This window comes from Panthera pardus, unplaced genomic scaffold (genome assembly GCF_024362965.1).
Source record: "Panthera pardus isolate Hobbes unplaced genomic scaffold, ASM2436296v1 HiC_scaffold_2, whole genome shotgun sequence".
In the NCBI taxonomy this organism is placed as follows: Eukaryota; Metazoa; Chordata; class Mammalia; order Carnivora; family Felidae; genus Panthera; species Panthera pardus.
Window position 1 is genome coordinate 34,836,697 of NW_026526765.1, and position 23,550 is coordinate 34,860,246.

Sequence of the window (23,550 nt, forward strand, 5' to 3'; positions counted from 1 at the left end):
TACAACCACAGCTGTCACAGACCATTTAGAAGATAAGGATCATTTCTGATGGTAGAGGTAGGAAAGAAGATAAACCCACATTTAAAATGTGCAGTTACTGGGGCGCCTGGGTGGCTCGGTCGGTTGAGCGTCCGACTTTGGCTCAGGTCATCATCTCACAGTCCGTGAGTTCGAGCCCCGCGTCAGGCTCTGTGCTGACAGCTCAGAGCCTGGAGCCTGCTTCACATTCTGTGTCTCCCTCTCTCTCTGCCCCTCCCCTGTTCATGCTCTGTCTCTCTCTGTCTCAAAAATAAATAAACGTTAAAAAAAAAATGTTTTTTAAATGTGCAGTTACTGGTTAAGCAATGAGTCATGGTCAAAGTCAATTCCCATTCTAATACAAAAACAACCCCTAAAATGCCAGTGTGACATTCCTAAATAAGGCCCTATATTTTAATAGCAGTCCTTCGTTTTATATGGAGAAAGAAAAAGTAGTTTTATAATTTAGTCAGAAAAAGCGATAGAAGATATATGCTTTATTTCCATGGATTTCTGACATCATATACTTAAAAAAAAATCCCTACCTTATTCAAATTTCCCTCCACTATATAATATTTATTATACCAACCAAAGTGACACAATCATTGCTCTCAAAAGATAATAGATTGTAAAATCTAATAGATTCTGAGATATAACAGATTGCAACCAATTGGTTAACAACAAAAAGAAAAACCAAAGTAAAATGAACATTTGCGACAATTTACAGAGCTCTGTTTAACTTAATAAATAAGAAGAATATGCTTTGGATAAGGCGTTGCTTCAGCACTTCTCAGAGAATAAGGCACACAATCACTAGCATTACAAATCACAAATGTGTGAGAAAATCTAAAGACAGCAGATGGCACATAGGATACAAAAAAACAAAGCAAGTGTCTTTAGGGCACTGATGTTTATATCAAAGTGACATTAAACTGTGAAAATGTAAAATTTTATAGCAACCAAATTTTCCTTCTCTAATAATAAAGGTTAATCATTTTTGACAGGTTAACCTGAAAGGACAAAGGAAAAGGCAAATTTCCTAAAACTCTTTCATTTTGAAAAACGTATGTTTTGTCTCTCTGCATCAGGCATATGTTTTAAAAATTATTTAACTGGTATAATATTTTTAAATAGTGTGTAAACAAACTGATAGCAACTAAAACAATTTTAATGACACCTCAGGAGTTTACATCTGAAATAACATTACTGGTAAGTCCTTTTTTTGTGTGAATTCAAATTCCATGGTTATAAGCCATGTATTAATATTTTGTTAATTTAATTATGTTTTTTCAGAACAGTTAAAACCTTAACACATGGGATTCGGGGGCAAAGATACTAAAAAAATAATACTGGGGCGCCTGGGTGGCTCAGTCGGTTGAAAGTCTGACTTTTGATTTCGGCTCAGGTCATGATCTCTCGATTTGTGAGTTCAAGCCCCACATGAGGCTCTGTGCAACAGAGCAGAGCCTGCTTGGGACTCTCTCTCTCCCTCCCCCTCCCCCATTCATGAACACACTCTCTCTCTCAAAATAAATAGCTGAACTTTAAAAAAATAATACTTGAGTAATGTTACTCCAGGCAACATATTACAATAATTATTTCCTAAAGTGATTCCTGAAACAATAATCTAGATCTAATATTAGTTACTATCTTTTATGAATATGATGATTTCTTACAAGTGTACTGGCACAGATTCCACCAGTAATCACAACTCACTAAAGTACCTGGCAAATCAAACTTCACTCAGGTTCAACATAGAGGAAAATGAAGAAATCTTAGTGGTCACCATACGTCTTATTCAGGATCTCATTTATTCTGGCTCTTTCACTGTTTCAGTATCTCAGGAAAATGTGGACACAAATGCCTTCAAATTAAGCACCCTACAATTTGATCTGTTTTTCATCCTGAAGTGGACTGCCTTAAATGTATACCTCCAGAAAATGTAACTGGATGTTAGTCTACTAGAGCTATTGGTAAAGCCAGATAAACAGAAGACACAATAAAAATATGTCATGGAATAAATGAAACTCTAATATTGTACTAGTGTATTATAGAAGAGAGAAGTAAAATTACAACAAATATATATATATATATATATATATATATATATTAAAAAGGGTACATGCCTCCTAAGCAAGAGGATTCAGGAATTATAATAATTAATATATATTTTTTTAATTTATAATGTCAGCAACCCTTAATTATCGTCTGAACCATTTCCTTCTCTCAGAGTGGCATACAGTTACTTCAGACGTCAATCTGAATTCCATGTTTTGCAGACATCATTTGTCTGGTCCCTGTTAAATACATAACAAATGAACAGATATGAGGTAAAGAGGATGTGATTATGACATAGAGCCAGAATGGCAAAGGAGAAGTTTTTCCAAATGGGCATATCCACAAGCCGTGACGAATTCCATCTCGGATATGATGTGAGGTCCAGGATATAAATAACATCCAGGGGAGAAAGCACCATGAGTCTTTGAGCTTGAAAAGGTGCATAGTAAACTTCAAGGTCAGAGCCACGACAGGTATCACAGTAGAACAGTGAAGAAAAGGTCTTCGTGGAAGAGTCAAAGCAGCCTGCAGGGGAAAGTAGCTGGTATCATTTCCCTCTTGGCAAACAAAATTTTGTAGATGCTTCTTAAGACTCTAAAATATTTTCCAGGAGTCTATTAGAAATGCAATGGAAACATTTTCTATGTCACCTGTGAATACACATATTAAATCTGGTATGTGTAAAGCAAAGAAGATATAGGTGTGAGTAGGATATTTCTTTGCGTTAAAAATGGAATCAAGATCTCAAGAACCTCGCCATCAATTTTTTAAAGTTTTCTATTATTTGCTTAGAAAAGTCACAATATGAACATAATTTATACATCAAATGTATGGTTTGTGTAAATTTGGAGTTTTAGAGAATTATCTGGGGCCTCTAACAGCATTGAAAAAAAATCTCACAACCAAATAAAATATTCTTCTATCAATAAAGGCAAGAAAGACATATTTTGTTGTAACCGGTTTATATTGGCCTTGAATATTTTCAGAATGCACTTACAACAACATTTAGAAAGACTGTATTATTTTATTTTTTTAAGTTTCTTTATTTTGAGAGAGAGAGAGAGAGAGAGAGACCATGAGTGCATGTGCTAGCTAGCTGGGGAAGGGCAGAGAGATCATGACCTGAGCTGAAATCAAGAGTCAGATGCTTCACCGCCTGAGCCATCCAGGCTCCTCTCAATTAGATAACTTCAAATGAAAAGGAAGCCGAGGATAGTGAAAATTGCCTAAATCTGAATCTCCCCACACATCCTCAAAAACACTACAGACAAGGACAAATAAAACTATACCAAATCCCACTCGGCATTAGACAGACGTCAGAGAGCACCTAAAACTTCAAATACTCTAAAGCATTAAGATAAACACCACATCAGCGTGCTCTCTTGTACACCTCCACCGCAAGCCAAGAAGGACGAGGAGACCTAAGATTGATCTAAAATTACTAGAAAGAGAAACACTGAAAAGGGCCCTCATAGATCAGAGCACCGGCTACAAAGCAAAGACTTCAAAGTGTGCGTGATTCAAGGCATTACAAGGCACTGGTTCTGGGGGAGAAGATGATAAAGAGGAAGGGAGAGGAACCCTTTGGGGACGGTCAAGAGGAAAAGGAGTAGTGAAAAAAACAACTTAGGTACCTATAAAAAAAAAAATTAGGAGGCATAACCTTCCCACCACACTAAAATACAAGACATCTGTTAAAAAAACTGTACCTTGGGGATGCCTGCGTGGCTCAGTTGGTTAAGCATCTGACTCTTGATTTCGGCTCGGGTCATGGTCTCCCAGTTCTGTGGCTTCGAACCCCACATTAGGCTCTGTGCTGACAGTGTGGAGCCTACTTGGGATTCTGTCTCCCTCTCTCTCTGCCCCTCCCCTGCTCTCTCTCTCTCTCTCAAAATAAATAAACTTAAAAAAGAGAGAGACAGACACTATACCTTGCCACCCTGTGAAGTCACACGGCTGGGGGGGTCTCTTAAACGCACTACTTAAACCAGGGTTCTCTACTCCCACCAACTGACTAAACATCAATCAGGGAGTTTATGCTACATTCCCCTTCCTTCTCCCTTCTCTACATTTTTAGCTGTTTTATTTCTACTTTGCCGGCACATGTGACATTTCTGTATTGTTACTCAATTCTTGTCTCTACCTTTGTTTTTTGGTTCTATACCCACGCTGTATCGTGCTCCTTAACAGCAGGGTGGGACAAGGGGGCCTATGGTAGTCCCTACTTGGAAGAAAGCAATAGCCTGAAGTTGACGTGATTAGCAGTTATGCTCTGGATATGTCTGACTCTTTACGCATTCATTTGTGAAGTCTATTTATATTAATAGATGCTAAAGAAATTTCTGTTGCTTGGCTTACTTCTAAAACTTCAATCGAGGCTTTTCCTTCATAGAAAAATAATGAATAATGGGGGCGCCTGGGTGGCTCAGTTGATTAAGCGTCTGACTTTGGCTCAGGTCATGATCTCGTGGTCTGTGGGTTTGAGCCTCACATTGGACTCCATGCTGACAGCTCAGAGCCTGGAGCCTGCTTCGGATTCTGTGTCTCCTTCTCTCTCTGCCCCTCCCCTGCTCACGCTCTCTCTCTCAAAAATAAATAAACATTAAAAAAAAGAAAAATAATAAAGAATAAAAGGACATTATCATAAAATTACAGAAGTAAAAATAGATCACTTAAAAAAAGAAGTAACAACAGACATTTAAAAAATAGTATCATAATGGGGTGCCTGGTGGCTCAGTGGGTTAAGCATTGGACTTCAGCTCAGGTCATGATCTCACAGTTCATGAGTCTGAGCCCCGTGTCAGACTCTGTGCTGACAGCCAGGAGCCTGGGGCCTGCTTCAGATTCTGTGTCTTGCTCTCTCTCTCTTTGCCCCTCCCCTGCTTGCACTCTGTCACTCTGTTTCTAAAAAAATGAATAAACGTTAAAAAAATTTTTTAAATAGTATCATAAGTACTTAGTTTTGGTACTTATTACTGACGATCACAAACAATTTTATGGTTAAAAACGTTCATATTTCATTTTAAAAAAAGGATCAGTACCAGCACTATGCTATACTTTCTATGCACTACCTCCTTTAATCCTTACAACAACTGGATGAGTTAGAGATGATTTTACAGAGCGGGGAGCCAAGGCTTACAGACAACAAGTAGCTTCCCCACGTTGTACAAACACTGAGTCTGTCTGACTCTTTGGCTCATATTCTTTTTTTTTTTTTTAATTTTTTTTTAACGTTTATTTATTTTTGAGACAGAGAGAGACAGAGCATGAATGGGGGAGGGTCAGAGAGAGAGGGAGACACAGAATCTGAAACAGGCTCCAGGCTCTGAGCCATCAGCCCAGAGCCTGACGCGGGGCTCGAACTCACGGACCGCGAGATCATGACCTGAGCCGAAGTCGGACGCTTAACCAACTGAGCCACCCAGGCGCCCTGTTTGGCTCATATTCTTAACACTACCACTTCTAAGTGAGTCAAAGAATAGTAGGTAGCCTAAATATAGTAGGTAGCCTAAATGTTTTTAAAAATTACCATAGTTAAATTCTAGGTGAACACACTTATGAACCACACTTTCTGTGGTTTGGTTTAGCTTATCCAAAGCTCTACTAACATTTATTGTGAACTATTTACCACGGTGCATCCTGTAACATGCTCTCTTAACACTCAAGACAACCCAACGAGATCAGTAAAGACAGAATCCACATTTTACAGATGAGGGCACTGAGGCTTAAAGAAGGAAGGGGCTCTGCTAACACCACCACATACCGGGATTCAAACTCAGGTCTTCTGATGCCAATCTCAAACGCAATGTTATTCTGCCTCCCCTTATAGCCAAAAAGTTACAATGTGTCTTTAATCAGGAATTAGTGATTCCTAACTGATTAAATGTTTTCATAAGTGAGACAATTTCTGAGAAGTACCTGGTGTGTGACACATAAAGGAAAAAGTGATCATTTCTCGTTTCATTCAACAAATATCTACCGAACACCTACTAGGTGAGCCAGGCTGCGTTCCAGGCAGTGGTGAGCAAGAAAAGTCCTTGCTCTGTGGGTCTGTGTTTCTTTCCTGAAATATTTACAGGTCATAAACACGTAAAAGGTAGGCAAATCTGTTGACACTTAGAAAATATTATCTGAACAGGGGTGCCTGGGTGCCTCTTGATTTTGGCTTAGGTCATGACCCCAGGGTCATGGGATCAAGCCCTGGGTAGGTTCCATGGTGAGCGTGGAGCCTCCTTGAGATTCTCACTCACTCATTCTCTCTCTCTCTTTCTCTCTCTCTCCTTCTCCTCTGACCCTCTCTCCCGCTCGTGTGCACGCTCTCTCTCTCTAAAACGGAAAAAAAAAAAGCAAAAAGAAAATATTGTCTTAACTGTCATTTTAAGCATAGCTCATTTGCAAAGCTAGCAGGTCACTGTATAGCTAAACATCTGAAGCCTCAATGAAATTCCTCAAATTTCGCCGCCAGCGACGGTGTCCTAAGGAGTCCCTTGAAATGCACACCTTTGGTTCCAAGAGGGGCTGGGGAATGAATCTACCGAAGTCATTCCCCGGGACTCGGAATCATCTTAAAGCTGCTTCACTGTTACAGAGCACGTAGGAGCTGCATACTAACTGTAAAACATGAAGCGTAAGGGGGAAAATCCTAACTGTGGCCCTGAAGAAAGAACACAGAAAAAAGAAACAGGTTAGCTCCGAGAATGACCCCCATTATTTTAAACCAGTTGGCTGATGCTTCCTTCAAGACTTGGCTAAGCACCGTCCTCGGTAAAGCCAGCACAGAACTCTTCAGGTACATTTAGTGAGTCCTTGCTCTGTATGCATCCTTGGCACTTTGTGAGGCGAAGTAACTTGATTAGCAACATGTCTGTATTCATCTTCAGGAAAGTACTGAGTGCTCAAAAAAATGGGATGAATGAGCTTTCTTACTTTAAAATAAAGATAACCCCTAGCTCTAAAATGATGCTGTGAAGGTCAATATAATGGTGTTAAAGACCAGAAAAATTAAACATGGATGCCTCTTACCTTTAAAGATAAAGATCCAGCTAGAAAAAAGTGGTCTACATCAATAACAGAGGCTAAAAATCCAGCTAAAATGATTTCTCCAAAGTCAGTTGTCTTCTTGACTCCAATGACAATTGCCCACAACCACATGCCAATCACGCAATGTACTGCATTATCTGAGAGGGCTCGAAGCCAGTCATTTTGCTGAATTATTGAAAACTGAAGAAGTCTGTCAGCTACTAGGCAAAATATTCCCAGACCGAGGCTGGAAAAAAGAGATTCAGTACTACAAGACTGGAGTAAAGCATGGGTCTTCTCAGCCTCAGATGCCATCACAAATAATACGTCAGTATACAGCAAAAGCCATCAGGAGACAAACTGCTTATTCTTGTTTATATTCCCCAGTCGCCCTAAAATAGAAAGCAAAGAAAAATATTAATGCCACATAGCATTTAAACAAAACAAAATCAGCAATGATTTCACAAATACAAAATCAAATTGTAGAAACTGGTATTTAAAAAAAATTTTTTTTTAAATGTTTTGTTTATTTTTAAGAGACAGGATGTGAGAGGGGGAGGGGCAGAGAGAGAGGGAGACACAGAATCCGAAGCAGGCTCCAGGCTCTGAGCTGTCAGCACGGAGCCCAATGTGGGGCTCGAATCCATGAACCGTGAGATCATAACATGAGTTGAAGTCAGATGCTTAACCGACTACGCCACCCAGGCACCCCTGGTATTTCTTTTTTTTTTTTTAAACTGTTGTCAGTAATTTCATTTTATTTTTCCCAGCTTTACTGAGATACAACTGATATATAACACTGTATAAGGTTAAGGTGTATAATGTGATGATTTCATATACGCATATATTGGTTAACATCTCCGTCACCTCGCATAGTTACCTTTTTGTGCGTGTGGCAAGAACATTTAAGACTACTCTGTTAGTAATTTTCAAGTGTAAGAAAATCGTATTTCTTACATGTTATATACAATATGCCATGTAGCACAAAGAGAATAGGAACACCAGTTTACATGTTAGTATGTATCAAGGTGAATTTAAGAAAGCCCACCAACTGTAATCTATTACTTTGAGGTCATCCATCAGTTCTCTCTCTCAGCAATGTGTGCTACATGGCAGTGGGCATCCGTGTCTGTGTACCCAGCATCTATTTTCCATACTTCTGAAAACAGCATCTCCTTTTAGGAAAACTGCTCATCGCAAGACCCACTCTGGAGCTGACCAGTTAGAATTCCCTGTCTCTCTTAGTAGTAGTAATTTATTAGTAAGTAGTAATTAGTCATCATTTTCCAGTAGTGATTGGACTAGTGGTGAATACTCTAGTGATTAAGGTGACCCAGGCTGGGCCAATCAGACTCCCTTCTAGAATTTTCCTAAGTGGAGCTGGTAGGGGAAAGTTACTCTTCTTCTTACAGACCATGGGCTTCACTACACGGAGCACCCTAAAAACAAAGAACCATAAGGACATCAAGTCCACAGGTCCAGGCTTTTAAGTTTCTCAGAGCTGGCCTCATTCCTGCAGCTTACCTTTTACTTCTAGGAGCTACCCTAGCATTCTTCCAATAAATCCCTTTTTCCTTTCTGTTGCCTCTAACCGAGGAACTTTAATTGATATAAAAAGGCAATCATAATTCTGTGCTTAGTGCTTACCTGGCATAGGATACTGAAATCATTTATACAGTTAAAGTTATCAACATTATGTGATACCTGAAGTTTTTGTTTTATATTGTTCTGTTTTAATTCTGAGACTAAAGAATAACTAAATGACGTATTAAGAATGATTCAACTTCCATTCTGTCATAAAAACTATACATAGCTCATAATATATATTCCGGAATTTATAAGGAAACATTCCTTGAATCAGAAAACAACTTGGAAAAAGATGAACTAAGTTGAAGGCCTTACACCATCTGATTTCAAGTTTTATAAAACCGCAGTAATTAAGACAATGTGGTACTGATATAAAGATAGACAAATAGATTGATGAAACAGAATAGAAAGTGGGATCAGAAATAGATCCACCCATATACGGTCAATTGATTTTTTTTTTAATTTTTTTTTTTAACGTTTATTTATTTTTGAGACAGAGAGAGACAGAGCATGAACGGGGGAGGGTCAGAGAGAGGGAGACACAGAATCTGAAACAGGCTCCGAGCTCTGAGCACTCAGCACAGAGCCTGACGCAGGGAGCTCGAACTCACGGACCGCGAGATCGTGACCTGAGCCAAAGTCGGACGCTCAACCGACTGAGCCACCCAGGCGCCCCTACGGTCAATTGATTTTTAACAAACATGCAAAAGCAAGTAAACAAAGAAAAGATGGTCCTTTCACCAAACACTGCTGGAACAACAGGATATCCATATGTAAAAATAATGAACCTCGGTCCATACTTTACTCCATATACAAAAATTAAGTCAAAATGGACTACAGACCTAAAAGTAAGATATAAAACTGTAAAACTCCTGGAAGAAAGCATAGAATATTTTTGTGTCCTTGGATTATGTAAAGAGTTCTTAGAAGCAACATCAAAAGGCCAATCTGTTTTTTAAAAATTGATACACTGAACTTTGTCAAAATTAAGAAGCTCTGCTCTTTGAAAAACATTAAGAGAATGAATCAACAAGCCACAGATTTGGGATAAAATATTTGCGTATCTCGTATTTGCTAAAGGATTTCTACCCAGAACAAAGAATTCTCAAAACACAGTAACAGAAAAATAAACGAACACAAAAATGGGCTAAAGATTTGAAAAGGTCCATTACAAAGATAATATATAGTGGTCAACAAGCACATGAAATATGCTCAATGTCATCAATTATTAGGGAAATGCAAATTAAGGCCACAATGAGATACCAGATATACCTATTGGAATGGCTAAAATTAAAGACTTATCGTCCCAAATGTTGAAGAGATGTGGAGCAACCAGAACCCTCACACACGGCTGGTGGAAATATAAAATGGTAACCACTTTTCAGTTTCTCCAAAGTTAAACATACTTCGATCATAGTCATTCTCCTCCCACGTATTTACTGGAGAGAAATGCAAGCATACAGACATACAAAGACTTGTACATGAATGTTCACAGCAGCTTTATCTACATTAGCTCCAAACTGGAAACAGCCCAACTGGCTAAACAAAACATGGAATAAAAAGAAATAAAAAAGTAATACATACGAAAACATTGATGAACCTCAAATACTTAGTGAAATAAACCAAACCAAAAAGAAAAGAAAAATGGAGTAATAGTCAAAACCCATGTAACTAGACAACACAAAGAATGAGCCTTGGGGCGCCTGGGTGGCTCAGTCGGTTGAGCGTCCGACTTCGGCTCAGGTCATGATCTCGCTGTCCGTGAGTTCGAGCCCCGCGTCGGGCTCTGTGCTGACAGCTCAGAGCCTGGAGCCTGCTTTGGATTCTGTGTCTCCCTCTCTCTCTGACCCTCCCCCATTCATGCTCTGTCTCTCTCTGTCTCAAAAATAAACATTAAAAAAAAATTTAAACAAAACAAAACAAAAAAACAAAGAATGAGCCTTAATGTCAACTATGGACTCCAATCAATGCACCAATGTTGGTTTATTAATTGTAACAAGTGTGCCACACTAACACAAAATGTTAATAATAGGGAGAAATATGTATGGAGGGAGAGGTAACATATGGAACACTCTGTACTATCTGCTCAATTTTTCTGTAAACCTAAGACTGCTCTCAAAAATAAAGTCTTAATTTTTAAAAATGACATAAATGAAGGAAATATGGGAAATTTTATAATTGTCCAATATCGGTAATGGATACCCTGTAGTTCATTATTCTATCCTCCACTTTTCTATATATTTAAAATTTTCATTTAGAAATTTTTTAAAGAATACATAATGATTCCATTTATATAAAATCCTAGAAAATGCAAATCAACTTAAGTGACAGAAAGCAGATCAGTGGTTGCCTGGGGAAGGGAGGGACTTAGAAGGATTAAAAAGGAACATAAGGAAACTTTGGGGGAAGAGTTATGTTCACTATCTTGATTATGGTAATAGTTTCATGGTTCATAAGTTTCATGTATACATCAAAATGAATCAAAGTCAAGAATGCTAGCTTCTCCTGCAGATCACCCACAGCATCAAAACTGGAGTTGGTGAGAAGCCAATGCAGATTCCATTCTGTCCTTGCTCTCCTCCACATTCAGTTTCCCTTTTTGACTGTCTGCCTAGCTGATCTGCAGCAGCTTCAGGCTCAACAATAGACTCAGAGGCAAGCGTCTGCCCAGAATGCTCTCCCAGCCCCCACAATTACGGAAGGTCTAACCCCTGTCATAAATCCCACATTATTTAGCAGGCAAGTAGTTCTTCTTCTTTGATGGAACTTAACTAATACAAGATCCAGACCATTTTATTGAGTAAGAAGACAACATTGATGGTGTTATTCCCTTCCAATGGAATCTATAAATTTAATATACTCCTAATTACAATCAAAAGGGATTTTCTTTTAGGAACTTCATGAAATGTTTCTAAATTTCATTTAGAAGAGCAAATACCGGGTGCCTGGGTGGCTTACTTGTTAAGCATCTGACTTCGACTCAGGTCATGATTTCACAGTTCATGAATTCAAATCCCACTTTGGGTGAGTTTGTGCCCCGCTTCGGGTGAGCTCGAGCCCTGCTTTGGGTGAACATGAGCTCTGCTTCAGGTAAAATAAAGGAGTAAATGCCAATAAACTTGAAAAAGCAGAGTATCATAAGTACTAAAAGGTGAATACAAAGTCCAGAAACAGATTAAGTGTGTGTATGGGGGAGTGGGGAATGTGTGTATAATTCTAAACTGATAGAGGAACACTTATTATTTAACTCAGATCCTGTATCAGTTAGGCTTCTTAAGTGCATGGAAAAGAAAAGAAGTAAATGCAAAACACAAAACTTATTAAAAGGATATTGGAAATCACAGACTTGCCAGGTTTTAAGAACCAGGCCTCAAATCTATGCCTCAAGTACCTCAGTGAAAATGACACCAGACAACTGGTCTGGTGACCATCTCCCTACCACTGACCCCAGCTTACACTGCCCAAGCCCTGTCACCAGATGTTACCACTGGCATTGGTGTGAAAGCTGCACTGTCTGCTGCGGCCATGAAAGATTCTTGGCAGTATTTGTTGTTGTTCTTTAATCTCAATACAAAATTTGGAGTGGGGCAGCGTGTATGTGTCTGATTGGCTGGCTCTACATTACATGACCAGACCTTTGCTGCAAGGGAGGTTGGAAAAGACAGTACTTAGCCTTTTCAGCATGTATTGTAGAAAGAGTGCTCTTTGTTTCTTCCAGTTGCATTAGAAGAGCAATCTGACAAATATACTATCTGGACAGGAAATGAGCAGTCCACACTGGTTGTCAGTCTGTTAAGTGCCAAGTAGTACTGGAGAGAGTCAATCATCAGACAAAACCTGAGACTGGGTCATCTGCTTTCAATCTGTGCAATGCACAGTTCTACACAGTAAAGCTGTTTAAATCAACTCTAGGTTTTAAAGCTGTTAAATCAAACAACATTCAAATGGATTACAGTTTTGCAATATAATAGACCATTTCCCTGGTTAAATTAAGAAAGGGAATCTGTAGCTGCTTGGAAAATTTCTATGATTAGATAGCTTTTGTAATCAGTTTGATTATCAAGTTTGGGATATTTACATGAATTTGTAAACAGACTTCTACATAGTTCAGCCAGGTAGACTTTTAGAGGGGAGCTCAAAATTATTTTAAAAATATTGATAGACATGACTACATAAGAATGTAAAACTTGTGCATGGCAAAGTTAAAGACAAATGGAGGAAATTTAGAACCTTTATGATGGAGAAAGATTTAAAGTTTTACTTTATTAAGGGCACTTAAAATTAAGAAGGAAAAATAAGTACCCCAGTAATAAAGCGGGCAATGTCTATGGAAAGGCAATTTTGAAAAGGAAGAAATACAAATATCAAAAATTACTAGAAGATTTCAACTTTATTGGTAATCAATTGAATTTAAATTAAAACAATAAGGGGTGCCTGGGTGGCTCAGTTGGTTAAGCGTCCAACTTTGGCTCACATCATGATCTCACTGTCCATGAGTTCGAGTCCTGCATCAGGCTTGCTGCTGTCAGCGGGGAGCCTTCGCCGGATCCTCTGTCTCCCTCTCTCTCTGCCCCATCCCTGCTCATGCACTCTCTCTCTCTCTCTCTCTCTCAAAAGTAAATAAGCATTAATAAATTAATTAAAACAATGAGATTTCAATGTAAGATTGACAAAAAAATTGCTAATACTTTCTGTTAGTAGTGGTAGAGAAATGATCACTCATACTGAGTATTAGCAGGAGTGTAAGTGGGTATAATTTTTAGGGGACAATTTGACAATAAATGTATCAAAAACCAAGGGGCGCCTGGGTGGCTCAGTCGGTTAAGCGGCCGACTTCGGCTCAGGTCATGATCTCACGGTCTGTGAGTTCAAGCCCCGCGTCAGGCTCTGTGCTGACAGCTCAGAGCCTGGAGCCTGTTTCAGATTCTGTGTCTCCCTCTCTCTCTGCCCCTCCCCTGTTCACACTCTGTCTCTCTCTGTCTCAAAAATAAATAAACGTTAAAAAAAAAGTTAAAAAAAAAAAAACCATTTAAAAATGAACAAATATTTTTGACTCAGCATTTCCAACTCTACAAATTTATCCACAGAAAATAAGTAGATTTAAATACAAAGAGGTATATATGGATATTCAGTATGGCATTGTTTATAATAAGGAAAAATTAGAAATTAAAGGTCCTAAATACAAGACTAGTGAAATTAATTTCAAACAATTAAGCAGCCATTAAAAAACACTTATTTCTGTTTTTACTGACATGAAAAGATGTTCAAAATATTAACATTTAAAAGGCAGCCTGTAAGATAATATGTAAAATATTACTTTTTATTAAAAATATGTACTTATACTGTACATTTAAAAATAGAGAAGACTGTTCATTTGGCTCCTATCTCACTCATGGGCTTACATATGATCATTACTTTTTTCCCCTTGTTTGATTCCCTAAACATTTTCAATGCCTTAATATTATGACCACAAAACCATTAAAGCTACTCTGAAAAGTTAGTCAGAAGTCATTAAACAACTCAGACCATGATGCTTGTCAGCCTCTTCAAAGTATAATTTTTAAAAAGTAAAAGTATATTTATAACATCATAAATATGTATTAATAAAAATATGAGAATATATAACATTAATAAACATTAATAGAGGTGCCTGGGTGGCTCAGGTTAAGCACCCAACTCTTGATTTTGGCTCAGGTCATGATTTCACCGTTTGTGAGTTCAAGGCCAGCATCGGGCTCTGCACTCACGGTGCGGAGCCTGCTTGGGATTCGTTCTCTCCCCTCTCTCTCTACCCCTACCCCACCTGCTCTCTCTTTCAAAAATAAACAAAAAAAATTAAAATTAAAATAAACCTTAATAAAATTTTATACGATTCTTATAAGCCAAATTTATACTATAAAAATTATTTGTTCCTATTTATGTATTAGTTGACACATGCAAAGACTACAAAAGATTTCTCTATCTCCAGGTGAAATAAACTTATAGAGATTCCTTTAATTTTTTCATATTGTGAAGAAGACTTGCTTTGCACAGACCAACTGTGCAAATGATAATGGAGTCTACGACAATCCTCAAATTCTTGTCATTTGCAATAATGAAATCTGTTCTGAAAAGCACTAAGATTGGGTTTGAGCCTACAGATTCTTCCAGGATGAGGAAATAATGATTTCAAAGTACTTTCAAGCAAGAGATAAGACCAAAATGTAAGAATCCAAAAGATACCTCCAAGGTCATGAATCCTTTAATTAAACCCGAGGATTTACAGTCCCATAAATGAATCATTTGTTTCCACTTTACAAATAAACTCTTGACACTTGCATGGATAAAGAAGTCAACATATTTAAAGGTTCAGTGCACATAATTTTAAAGTTTATAAAATATCCCTTTGAACCAAAGCTAGATACCAGTATCCACTTAGGCAGATGGGAATCGGGACACACAAATTTGAATTAATGACCAAGTCAGAGAGGTGCTGCACTGGCAGCAATATTCCCCTCCTTCAGTGAGCAGTGGCCTGCAAATTAGCCCGAAGGAGAAAGAAGGCCACTCAGGCAGATGAGTGTGAGAGGGAAGGCTGTGCACACTCACACAAAAGCCTAACAGAAAAGCTCTGCTGCCACTGAAACTATGCTTATTCAGGAAAACCTTGGTTTGCGAGCATAACTCATTCCGGAAACATGCTTGTAATCCAAAGCACTTGTATGTCAAAGCGGAAGAAATACTGGAAACTCAGATGACTTGTTCCACATCCCAAAAATATTCACATAAAAATCATTACAATACTGTAATATAATACACAACAATAAAGAAAATACAAAATATAAAGACAAATAAATTAACCTGCACTTACCTTTGAAAACCTTCGTGGCTGGTGTGAGGGAGACAAGAGAGAGGGTTATTGTGTAGGATGACTTTCACTATCACTAATGAAATCACTGCTATCTACTGGCTCAATGGAATCCTTTTCTGCATGGGGGCCATTGTATACACTTGCATGGATGTCAACTATACTACATTATTAATAAACTCTTGTCATATACTGTATTTAATGTAACTGGCAATAATGCAGCAGAGGAAAGGGTCTCTATCTGCAGGCAACCTGACCTAGAATGAAGCAAAGCATTCCTAAGCTTACTCATGTATGGAAAAGCAAAGGACTGTTGAAGTGACAAAAAATACACTATCGCCAGTTTTGGGTACCTTCCAATGTTCTGAAAAATCACTGATTTCTGCCAAACACCACAGCATGAGGCCCAGCATCTGAGCAAGGGAGACGATCACCCACCATCCCGCAGAGAGAAAGAAAGAGAGAGAAAAGAACGATTGGCTCATTTGTGATCATGTGACATTAGGCATCATGTACTACTCAGTCGCAGAACAAGTTACTCACAACACAAGGTTTTACTGTATATGCATTTATTACAAATTTATTTTCAAATCTTATCTCAGAAAGGAGACAAAAAAAAGGTCATTATCCACTTAATTGCAAATTGCATTACATCCAAACTCTTTTACTCTTTTTTTAAGATTTTACTTTTAAGTAATCTCTACACCCAACATGGAGCTCGAACTCACAACCCCAAGACCAAGAGTCACATACTCCACTAACTAAGCCAGCCAGGTACCCCCATCTTCTTTTACTCTTGAAACAATTTTTAACATCCTAAAATATATTTAAATGTTACCAACCTTGTGTTTTACATAAGTTCAGATTCTAAAAAGACAGGGTAGCTAATGAAGTGTTAAGAGCAAAGTGAAACATCAAAAGATCACTTCAAGTATTTAAATGATGATTCAAATTTAAAGTGACCCAAAAAAGAAGACCTTATTGTTTATAACTATATCGTTGTTTGAACAGGAACACATACACAAAACGGGGCAGCATGAAATACATTTTATAAATGGAAAGTATAAAACAGTTTGCTTGATGAGAGAACAACAAAAGACTAATGAGGGAAGTAGATCCCTTAGCCCGTCAAGTTTTTTAGATGCCTGCAGCTCTGCAAACTTCTGGACTGCAAGTACATGGGCCCCTGAGCCAGAATCACCCAGCTAAGCCTTGTCCGAGACCACAGACACAGTGAGATAATACTTGTTAAATGTTTTAAGCCTCTAAGTTTCGGGGTAATTTGTTATACAGTAATAGGTATCTAACACAATACTGTTTCATTCATTCATTCAGAGAGGGCACAAGTGAGCAAAGGGCAGAGAGAGAGAGAGAGAGAGAGACAGAGAGAGAGAGAGAGAGAATCCCACAAGGGGCAGAGGCAGGGGGGAAAGAGAGAAAGAGAAGCGGGGCTGGTGTTCACCTGAAGCAGGGCTCAGCTCACCCGAAGTGGGGCAGGAGCTCACCTGGAAGCAGGGCTTGAGCTCATCTGATGTGGGATTCGAACTCCTGAACCCTGAGATCATGACCTGAGCCCAAGTCAGATGCTTAATGACTCAGCCACCCAAGGACCTGTTTCCTTTTTTTAAAAAAGGTATAATATGGGAGTGCCTGGGTGGCTCAGTTGGTTGAGTGTCCAACTTTGGCTCAGGTCATGATCTCATGATACATGAATTCAATACCTGCGTCAGGCTCTGTGCTGACAGCTCAGAGCCTGAAGCCTGCTTCAGCTTTTCTGTCTCCCTCTCTCTCTCTGCCCCTCCCCCTCTCATGCTCTGGCTCTCTCGCGCGCGCGCTCTCTCTCAAAAATAAACATTAAAAAAAGTTAAAAGAATATAATTATGGTCCCAGAAATACAATTCTGACATCTATTCCACTCCAATTATTAGTGCAGATATTTAACATCTCTGGCTTAGATTCTGAGTATGAGAAAGAGAATTTTTTTCTTTTGGAAAACGAAATTTAATGAATGTAGTCCTTTTAGTTACTGTCTCTGACTAGGACACCCAAGTGTATCCATTTTTCGTCATACCTTTTTCTACTTCCTACCCCTTCCCTATAAGTAGAATGGACCTCAAAAACCGTAAAATAATGATTTATTCTACATAGTCACTTTTGTTAGGCAGTTCTGTTAAGACTAGTAACTATAATTTTCTCTTAAACCTGTCATGCATAAAACCCAATGTGCACAAGGTATTCGACAAATATTTCAGTATACTAATACAAGGTATAAGCAGGAAGCAACCCTCAGCCTATGAACTAAACATATTATTTAGGATGCCTTCTCATCTCATAACAACCAGTTACCCAGATGATAAATTTCTCCTTATGACTTGTAGCCACTTTCTACAATGGTAAAACTGCCACACCCCATCCCATTACAGTAAAATGTCATCAACTATGGGGACTTTAAAGTATACATACATAGTAGTAGGGCGCCTGGGTGGCTCAGTCGGTTAAGCGTCCCACTTGGGCTCAGGTCATGATCTCACCGCTTGTGAGTTCGAGCCCCGCGTCGGGCTCTGTGCTGACAACTCAGAGCCTGGAGCCTGCTTTGGATTTTCTGTCTCCCTCTCTCTCTGCCCCTCCTCTGCTCATGTTGTCTCTCTCTCAAAAATAAACTTTAAATACATTTTTTAAAAAAGTATACATAGTAGTAATCTTTCCTTAACTCACATAGTCAGTTACTTTAATTATACACTATGATGCATTAATAATCTTAGACAAATATTTCTGCCAAAACAAAGAGCTAACAAATTCCCCATGTAAATGTCACCTACTTCCCTCTCTCATCACACAAATATTTATAAAAACCTGAGGTAAATGTAGTCCCAAATCCAACAACTACCTTTAGTATTGTTTTACAAAGAAGTCTTTTTCACTGTTGGTGCTGCAAAAGTTCATATATTTAATTTTTTTTTTAAATTTTAATTTCTTTAAGTCATCTCTACACCCAAGGTGGGGCTGGAACTCAAACCAGAGATCAAGTAGCAGGCTCCGCCCAGTGTGCCAGCTAGACGCCCCAAATACATATATATTTTTAATGCTACAATACCTAGAGCAGATGCCCAATCTAATGCAGCTAATTTGCAAAGGAAGGAAACACAAATCCTCACTTTCACAGAAACTTTTTATAGCCTGAACATAAAATGTTTAATTCCTACACTATTAGTAACAAAACATACAATTCTGAATCTCAGTATATTTCAAATCTCGGCAAATTCCCAAAGCGTTCTTTCCTAAGGCTGGTGTGATGCAATAATCTTAAAAATGCCGATTAAGAAAATGGGGCAGAAGGCCTGGCGTCAACGTTACCAAACGTTCCATGTGCAGGGAAGAGACCGTGTCACACTTTTAACAGTCACGCCTCCAGGGATCCGGGGCGGGCAGGACTGTCGTGCCTGGTAAAGAGGGCAATGGGCAACTCCGGCAAGACCCCCGCCACGCCGCTCTGGGCCAGGGAAACGCCGGGGCACAAAGCCTAGGGGAGGACCCGGTGCTTATGGAATCTCGAAGGCGCGACGAAGCCTGAGGGAGACGCCCGGACTTCGAGCAGATCCCGGGACCATCAGACAGTGACGGCCCACGGGTCCAGTACACCCCGCTTGCTCTCGCGTCCCGCGCGCTCGCCGCCCCTGCAAGCCCACCCCATCCAGACTCTGGAGCTTCGGCCTCCCACCTCAGGACGCAGTTTCGCGGCGTCCACTCCGTCCCCTTCCCGCCCAGTCCCTCGCGGAGCTCAGCCGCACCCACCCTCAGCTCTTCAGGTTGAAGTCCTTCGCAGCACAAACGGCGGCCCCGCCTCTCTTCCCTCCCCTAGGCCGGCACCATAGAGACGCCGGACGCCGGCCAGAGCGGCCCCAGCAACACCCAAACGTCCGCCGAGAGGACGCCGGGATACTGGCCCCATTCATAACGGACCGGAACGGAAATCTCTGGGGTCGGCTGGTGGAGTTGGTGGGTTCCTGCAGTTTTCTCCTGCCGTACCCCATAAGGAGACCTTTGGGATAGTGGGGGGATAAGTGCAAAGTGCCTTGTTGGTTTCCTCTGTCAAACCTGAGCATTCGTTCTTGGCTGTGCCGGCGCCGTGCCCCAGACTTGGCCGATATACCCATAATGCACCCTCCCTGGCGGCCAGAAAGCTGAGAAAGCAGAAGTGGCCTCACCGAATGTCGGAGGCACAGGCCATACGCTCAGACGCTTGAGCTGGGAGCCACAGGCCGTCTTGGCTCCCGAAGAGGTGGAGAAATGTCTTTCAAGTTGGGCGTCGGAGAGTTTTTCAGGAGACGGAGACACCACGCGGCTTTGCGGGTCGGCCGCTCCTCCATAGCGCTCCAACGCCCCCTTGGGGAATTCTTGATAATTATACTTCGCCACTTTGTGGGCGGACAGTGGGTGCTACACTTTATTGTAGCAGCAGTGGCAGGCCTGGCTGAATCATGACTGCTAAACGCACAGGAGCTGAAAAAACTGCGTAAAATGTAGCTTGACCCTAATTAACCAAACTCACAAGATGCAGCTTTTTAATGGGACTATGGTCAGGTCCCAGCTTGTCTTTTGCCTGAGTGAGCACCGAGGAGATGTCTAGCTTGGCACTGGCTCTAGGAAGCACTGGCTCAAAAGAATAGGCTCAAAGAGGGGCATTGCTTTCTTCTTCCTACCTACAGTTTCTCAGAACAAGTGTCAGATGGAAAGCAAGGGTAGTAGTGGGATTATATTAATCATAGAGTTGAAAGAGAATTCTGTAGTAGAAAGTGAGATCTTCAATATCAAGCAAACTCCTAGGCCTCTCACAAAACCCTGAAGTGTGACTCAGTTTCTCGGTGATAGAACTTTTCATTGCTTGCCACACTCTTGGTCCTTAGCCAGTGGAAAAGATTCAACTGAGGAAAACGATACACAATTTAACTCACATAGTTTAAAAGCTAATCAAAAAGAACACATTAACCACAATATGGGGTGCTTTTAGTCATGATAAGGACAATTTGTCTCAATTGTAGTAACAATTTCACATTGCCCTTATGGCAGCATTGTACATCTTATACTCCAGGCTTTCTAGAGCTATAGAAGAACAACATGGAAGGCTTCCTGCAACCAAAACAAAGAGAAAGGGTTAGTTCTTTTCTGTGCAGTCAGCCTACAGTCCGAAGGCACTGATTCATTTCTACAATACATACTGAATTCTCTGTGTGCTGAACACCATGTTTAGTAACAGGCTATAGAATGACTTTATGGAGCTCAAGTTCTAGCAAAGGATCTAGACTACAAAGAAACAAAAGTTGTACAACTACAGTATGTGCTATAAAGGAAATAACTAGGGTGATGTAATAGAGACTAATGGGGGAGGCCCTTCTGAAGAAGTAATAATTGGTGCTGAGATTTAAAGGTGGCAAGGAGACCAGAGAGAAGCTATCAAGAGAACACTGTGCCCATTCAAGTCACTGACATTATCACTCCTAATCTATGCTCTACTTCATTTCCTTTTTCTCCTTGTTTCCTATGTTCTTTCTTCCATGTCAAGAAGCTGGTCTTTTCTAGAAATCAGAAGTTAATCAGAATATTTTTGCTATATTTGTCAAATCTTGAAGTCTCTTTAGTGTGTGGTTTTGTTATTTTCCAATTGGCAAGGTTCTAATAAACAGCACTTTTGATGAGCTCATTTTAGTTGCACACACTTGTATAGCATCAGTTTTTTTCAGATGTTCAAAAGAAATAAGCCAATTCAGATAAAATTGGTCTTTGATGAAGTGCTCAATTCTTAGCTTGAAGCAATATTGCCTGTATGATTTAAAGATCTAATTCTCTTTGGGCAGTTCTGTTGAAAAATATTTGGAGACACCAAAGAGCAAATGACCAAATGCACAAAATTCTGCATATTTAAAAAGGAAAAAAAAAAAAAAAAACAACCTTGAGGATTAATAGTAAATGCTCCGCAAGATAAAACAGTAACAACTATGATTTTATAATTTTTTTTCATAAATATGAAATAATTGTTCAAAATTCTAAAATATTTCTTTATTAATAAGGTACATTATAAATATATATCTTAAAATTTACAAGTTAGGTAACCCCCAAAGTTAACTGTCATTTTTTCATATAATCATTGCACAGAAGTAATATATGTAATTTCTTGGCTTACTAGTAATACTAGTCACTTGAAACAACATCCTTAAGGTTTGTGATTCACTTTTTAGAATTTAATAGAAGACAGTCAATATCTTGAAGGATTTCAGAGGTTTTTTTCAATGCCACTGATACTCTCTTTTCATTAACTTCTTCCAGCAAGGTTTCTGAAGGTTTTGGTTCATAATGATCAGATGACCGTTCATTTTCTTTGTTGGAAATCTGGTTTAGGATACCACTATTCTCCAGTAACACTAAGTTGCTTAGTTAAGGAGTTTTTTCCCCACATTTTTCATTATATAAGTACTTTTAATTTCAGAAAGCCTGGTCTTCATATTAAAATATTATTTCTCTGTTAGGAAGGTCTCTTAGATTCATAATAGATTTGGTACTTTAGAACTTATCAAGTCTACCCCTTATTGATAAAGAAACTAGTTAGAGTAGAAGAGAAGAAGAAAGGAAAGAGTAGGTATGTGTGTGTATTTGGATGGAAATTTGGTGATAGGAGATGAAAAGAATTAAAATCTCAACATTCCTTTAAGTGAAGAAGTGATATGGGACTAAAAGAACAAAAGAGTGACAGGAATATAAATAATCTATGTGTTGTATTTTTTAATTTAAAAAAGATCTAGAATGAAAAGAAACCTGTCCTCTGTTGCAGAGCTACTTTATTATTTGAATAGGATTACAGAAAAATCATTAGATAAATTTAAATGAATGAGGTGGGAACTTACAGAACAAAAAGTTTCTTAAGAAAATGAGCCCAGTTATATGTCAACAAATTGGACAACCTAGAAGAAACAGATAAATTCCTAGAAACAGACAACCTACCAAGACTGAATCATGAAAGAGAGAATCTGAATAGATCAATCACTAATAAGGAAGTTGAATCAGTAATCCAGAACCTCCAAATAAATAAGAGCTCAGGGCCAGATGGTTTCACTGGTGAATTCCTCCAAGCACTGAAAAAGAATTAATACCAATCCTTCTCAAACTCTTCCAAAAAATAGAAGTGGAGGGAGTATGTCCAAACTCAAATCTTTAAGTCCAGCATTACCCTGACAACCAAAACCAGACAAGAACACTGGTCAGAAAAAATTATCGGGGTGCCTGTCTGGCTCAGTCAGAAGAGTATATGACTCTTCATCTCAGGGTCACAGATTCAAGCCCCATATTGGGTGAAGAGATTGCTTTTGAATAAATAAATAAATGAAAAAATAAATAAATGTTAAAAAAATTACAGGCCAATATTCCTGATGAATATAAATGCAAAAAAAATCCTCAAAAGATTAGCAAATGGAATCAACAATACCTTAAAATGATCATACACCATAATCAACTGAGATTTATTCCAGAAATGCATGGATGTTTCAACATATGAAAATCAGTCAATGTGATACACCACATTAACAAAATGAAGGATAAAAATTACCTGATTATCTCAATAGATGTAGAAAAACTGTCAACAAACTGGGTATAGAAGGAATGTACCTCATGATAATAAAGGTCACATATGACTAGCCCACAGCTAACATCATACTCAATGGTGAAAAACTGAAAGCTTTTCCTCTAAGATCAGGAATAAGACAAGGATGCCCACTCTCGCCAGTGTTATTCAACATAATGTCCTAGCCAGAGCAATTAGGCAAAAAAGAAAAGGAATTCAAGTCAGAAAAAGTAAAACTGTTTCTATTTGCAGATGATATGATATTATATATAGAAGATCCTAAAGACTCCACCAAAAACTGTTAGAACCAATAAATTCAGTAAAGTTTCATGATGTAAAATCAGTGTACAAAAAAATCAATTAAATACGCTAATAACAAACTATCAGAAATTAAGAAAACAATCCCATTTAT

At 39.0% G+C, this 23,550-nt stretch overlaps 2 protein-coding genes across 6 annotated transcripts in view; both read right to left on the minus strand.

Annotated features, from left to right (window-relative positions):
- Positions 1 to 500: 500 nt before the first annotated feature.
- Positions 501 to 20,398, minus strand: TMEM267 (transmembrane protein 267). Of its 3 annotated transcripts, none has more exons than XM_019464295.2 (3): positions 19,735 to 20,398; positions 7,099 to 7,487; positions 501 to 2,601 (listed from the first exon to the last, which is right to left on the minus strand). In XM_019464295.2, the coding sequence occupies exons 2-3, from the start codon at positions 7,408 to 7,410 to the stop codon at positions 2,266 to 2,268; spliced, it is 648 nt and encodes a 215-aa protein (XP_019319840.1). In that variant the 5' UTR covers positions 7,411 to 7,487; positions 19,735 to 20,398; the 3' UTR covers positions 501 to 2,265. The 3 variants fall into 3 exon arrangements, with proteins under 3 accessions (XP_019319840.1, XP_019319839.1, XP_019319842.1); XM_019464294.2 differs by lacking the exon at positions 19,735 to 20,398 and adding an exon at positions 19,322 to 19,716; XM_019464297.2 differs by lacking the exon at positions 19,735 to 20,398 and adding an exon at positions 19,248 to 19,322.
- Positions 20,399 to 20,516: 118 nt separating this feature from the next.
- CUNH5orf34 (chromosome unknown C5orf34 homolog) overlaps positions 20,517 to 23,550 on the minus strand; it is a 33,662-nt gene continuing 30,628 nt past the window's right edge. For 2 of the 3 annotated variants that reach the window (XM_019464291.2, XM_019464290.2), the window contains exon 13: positions 21,569 to 21,945. In XM_019464291.2, coding sequence (XP_019319836.2) covers positions 21,752 to 21,945 — 194 coding nt within the window. In that variant the 3' untranslated portion in view covers positions 21,569 to 21,751. Of the gene's footprint in view, positions 20,657 to 21,568; positions 21,946 to 23,550 lie in introns of those variants that run through there. The other variant, XM_019464293.2, reaches the window with a different exon arrangement.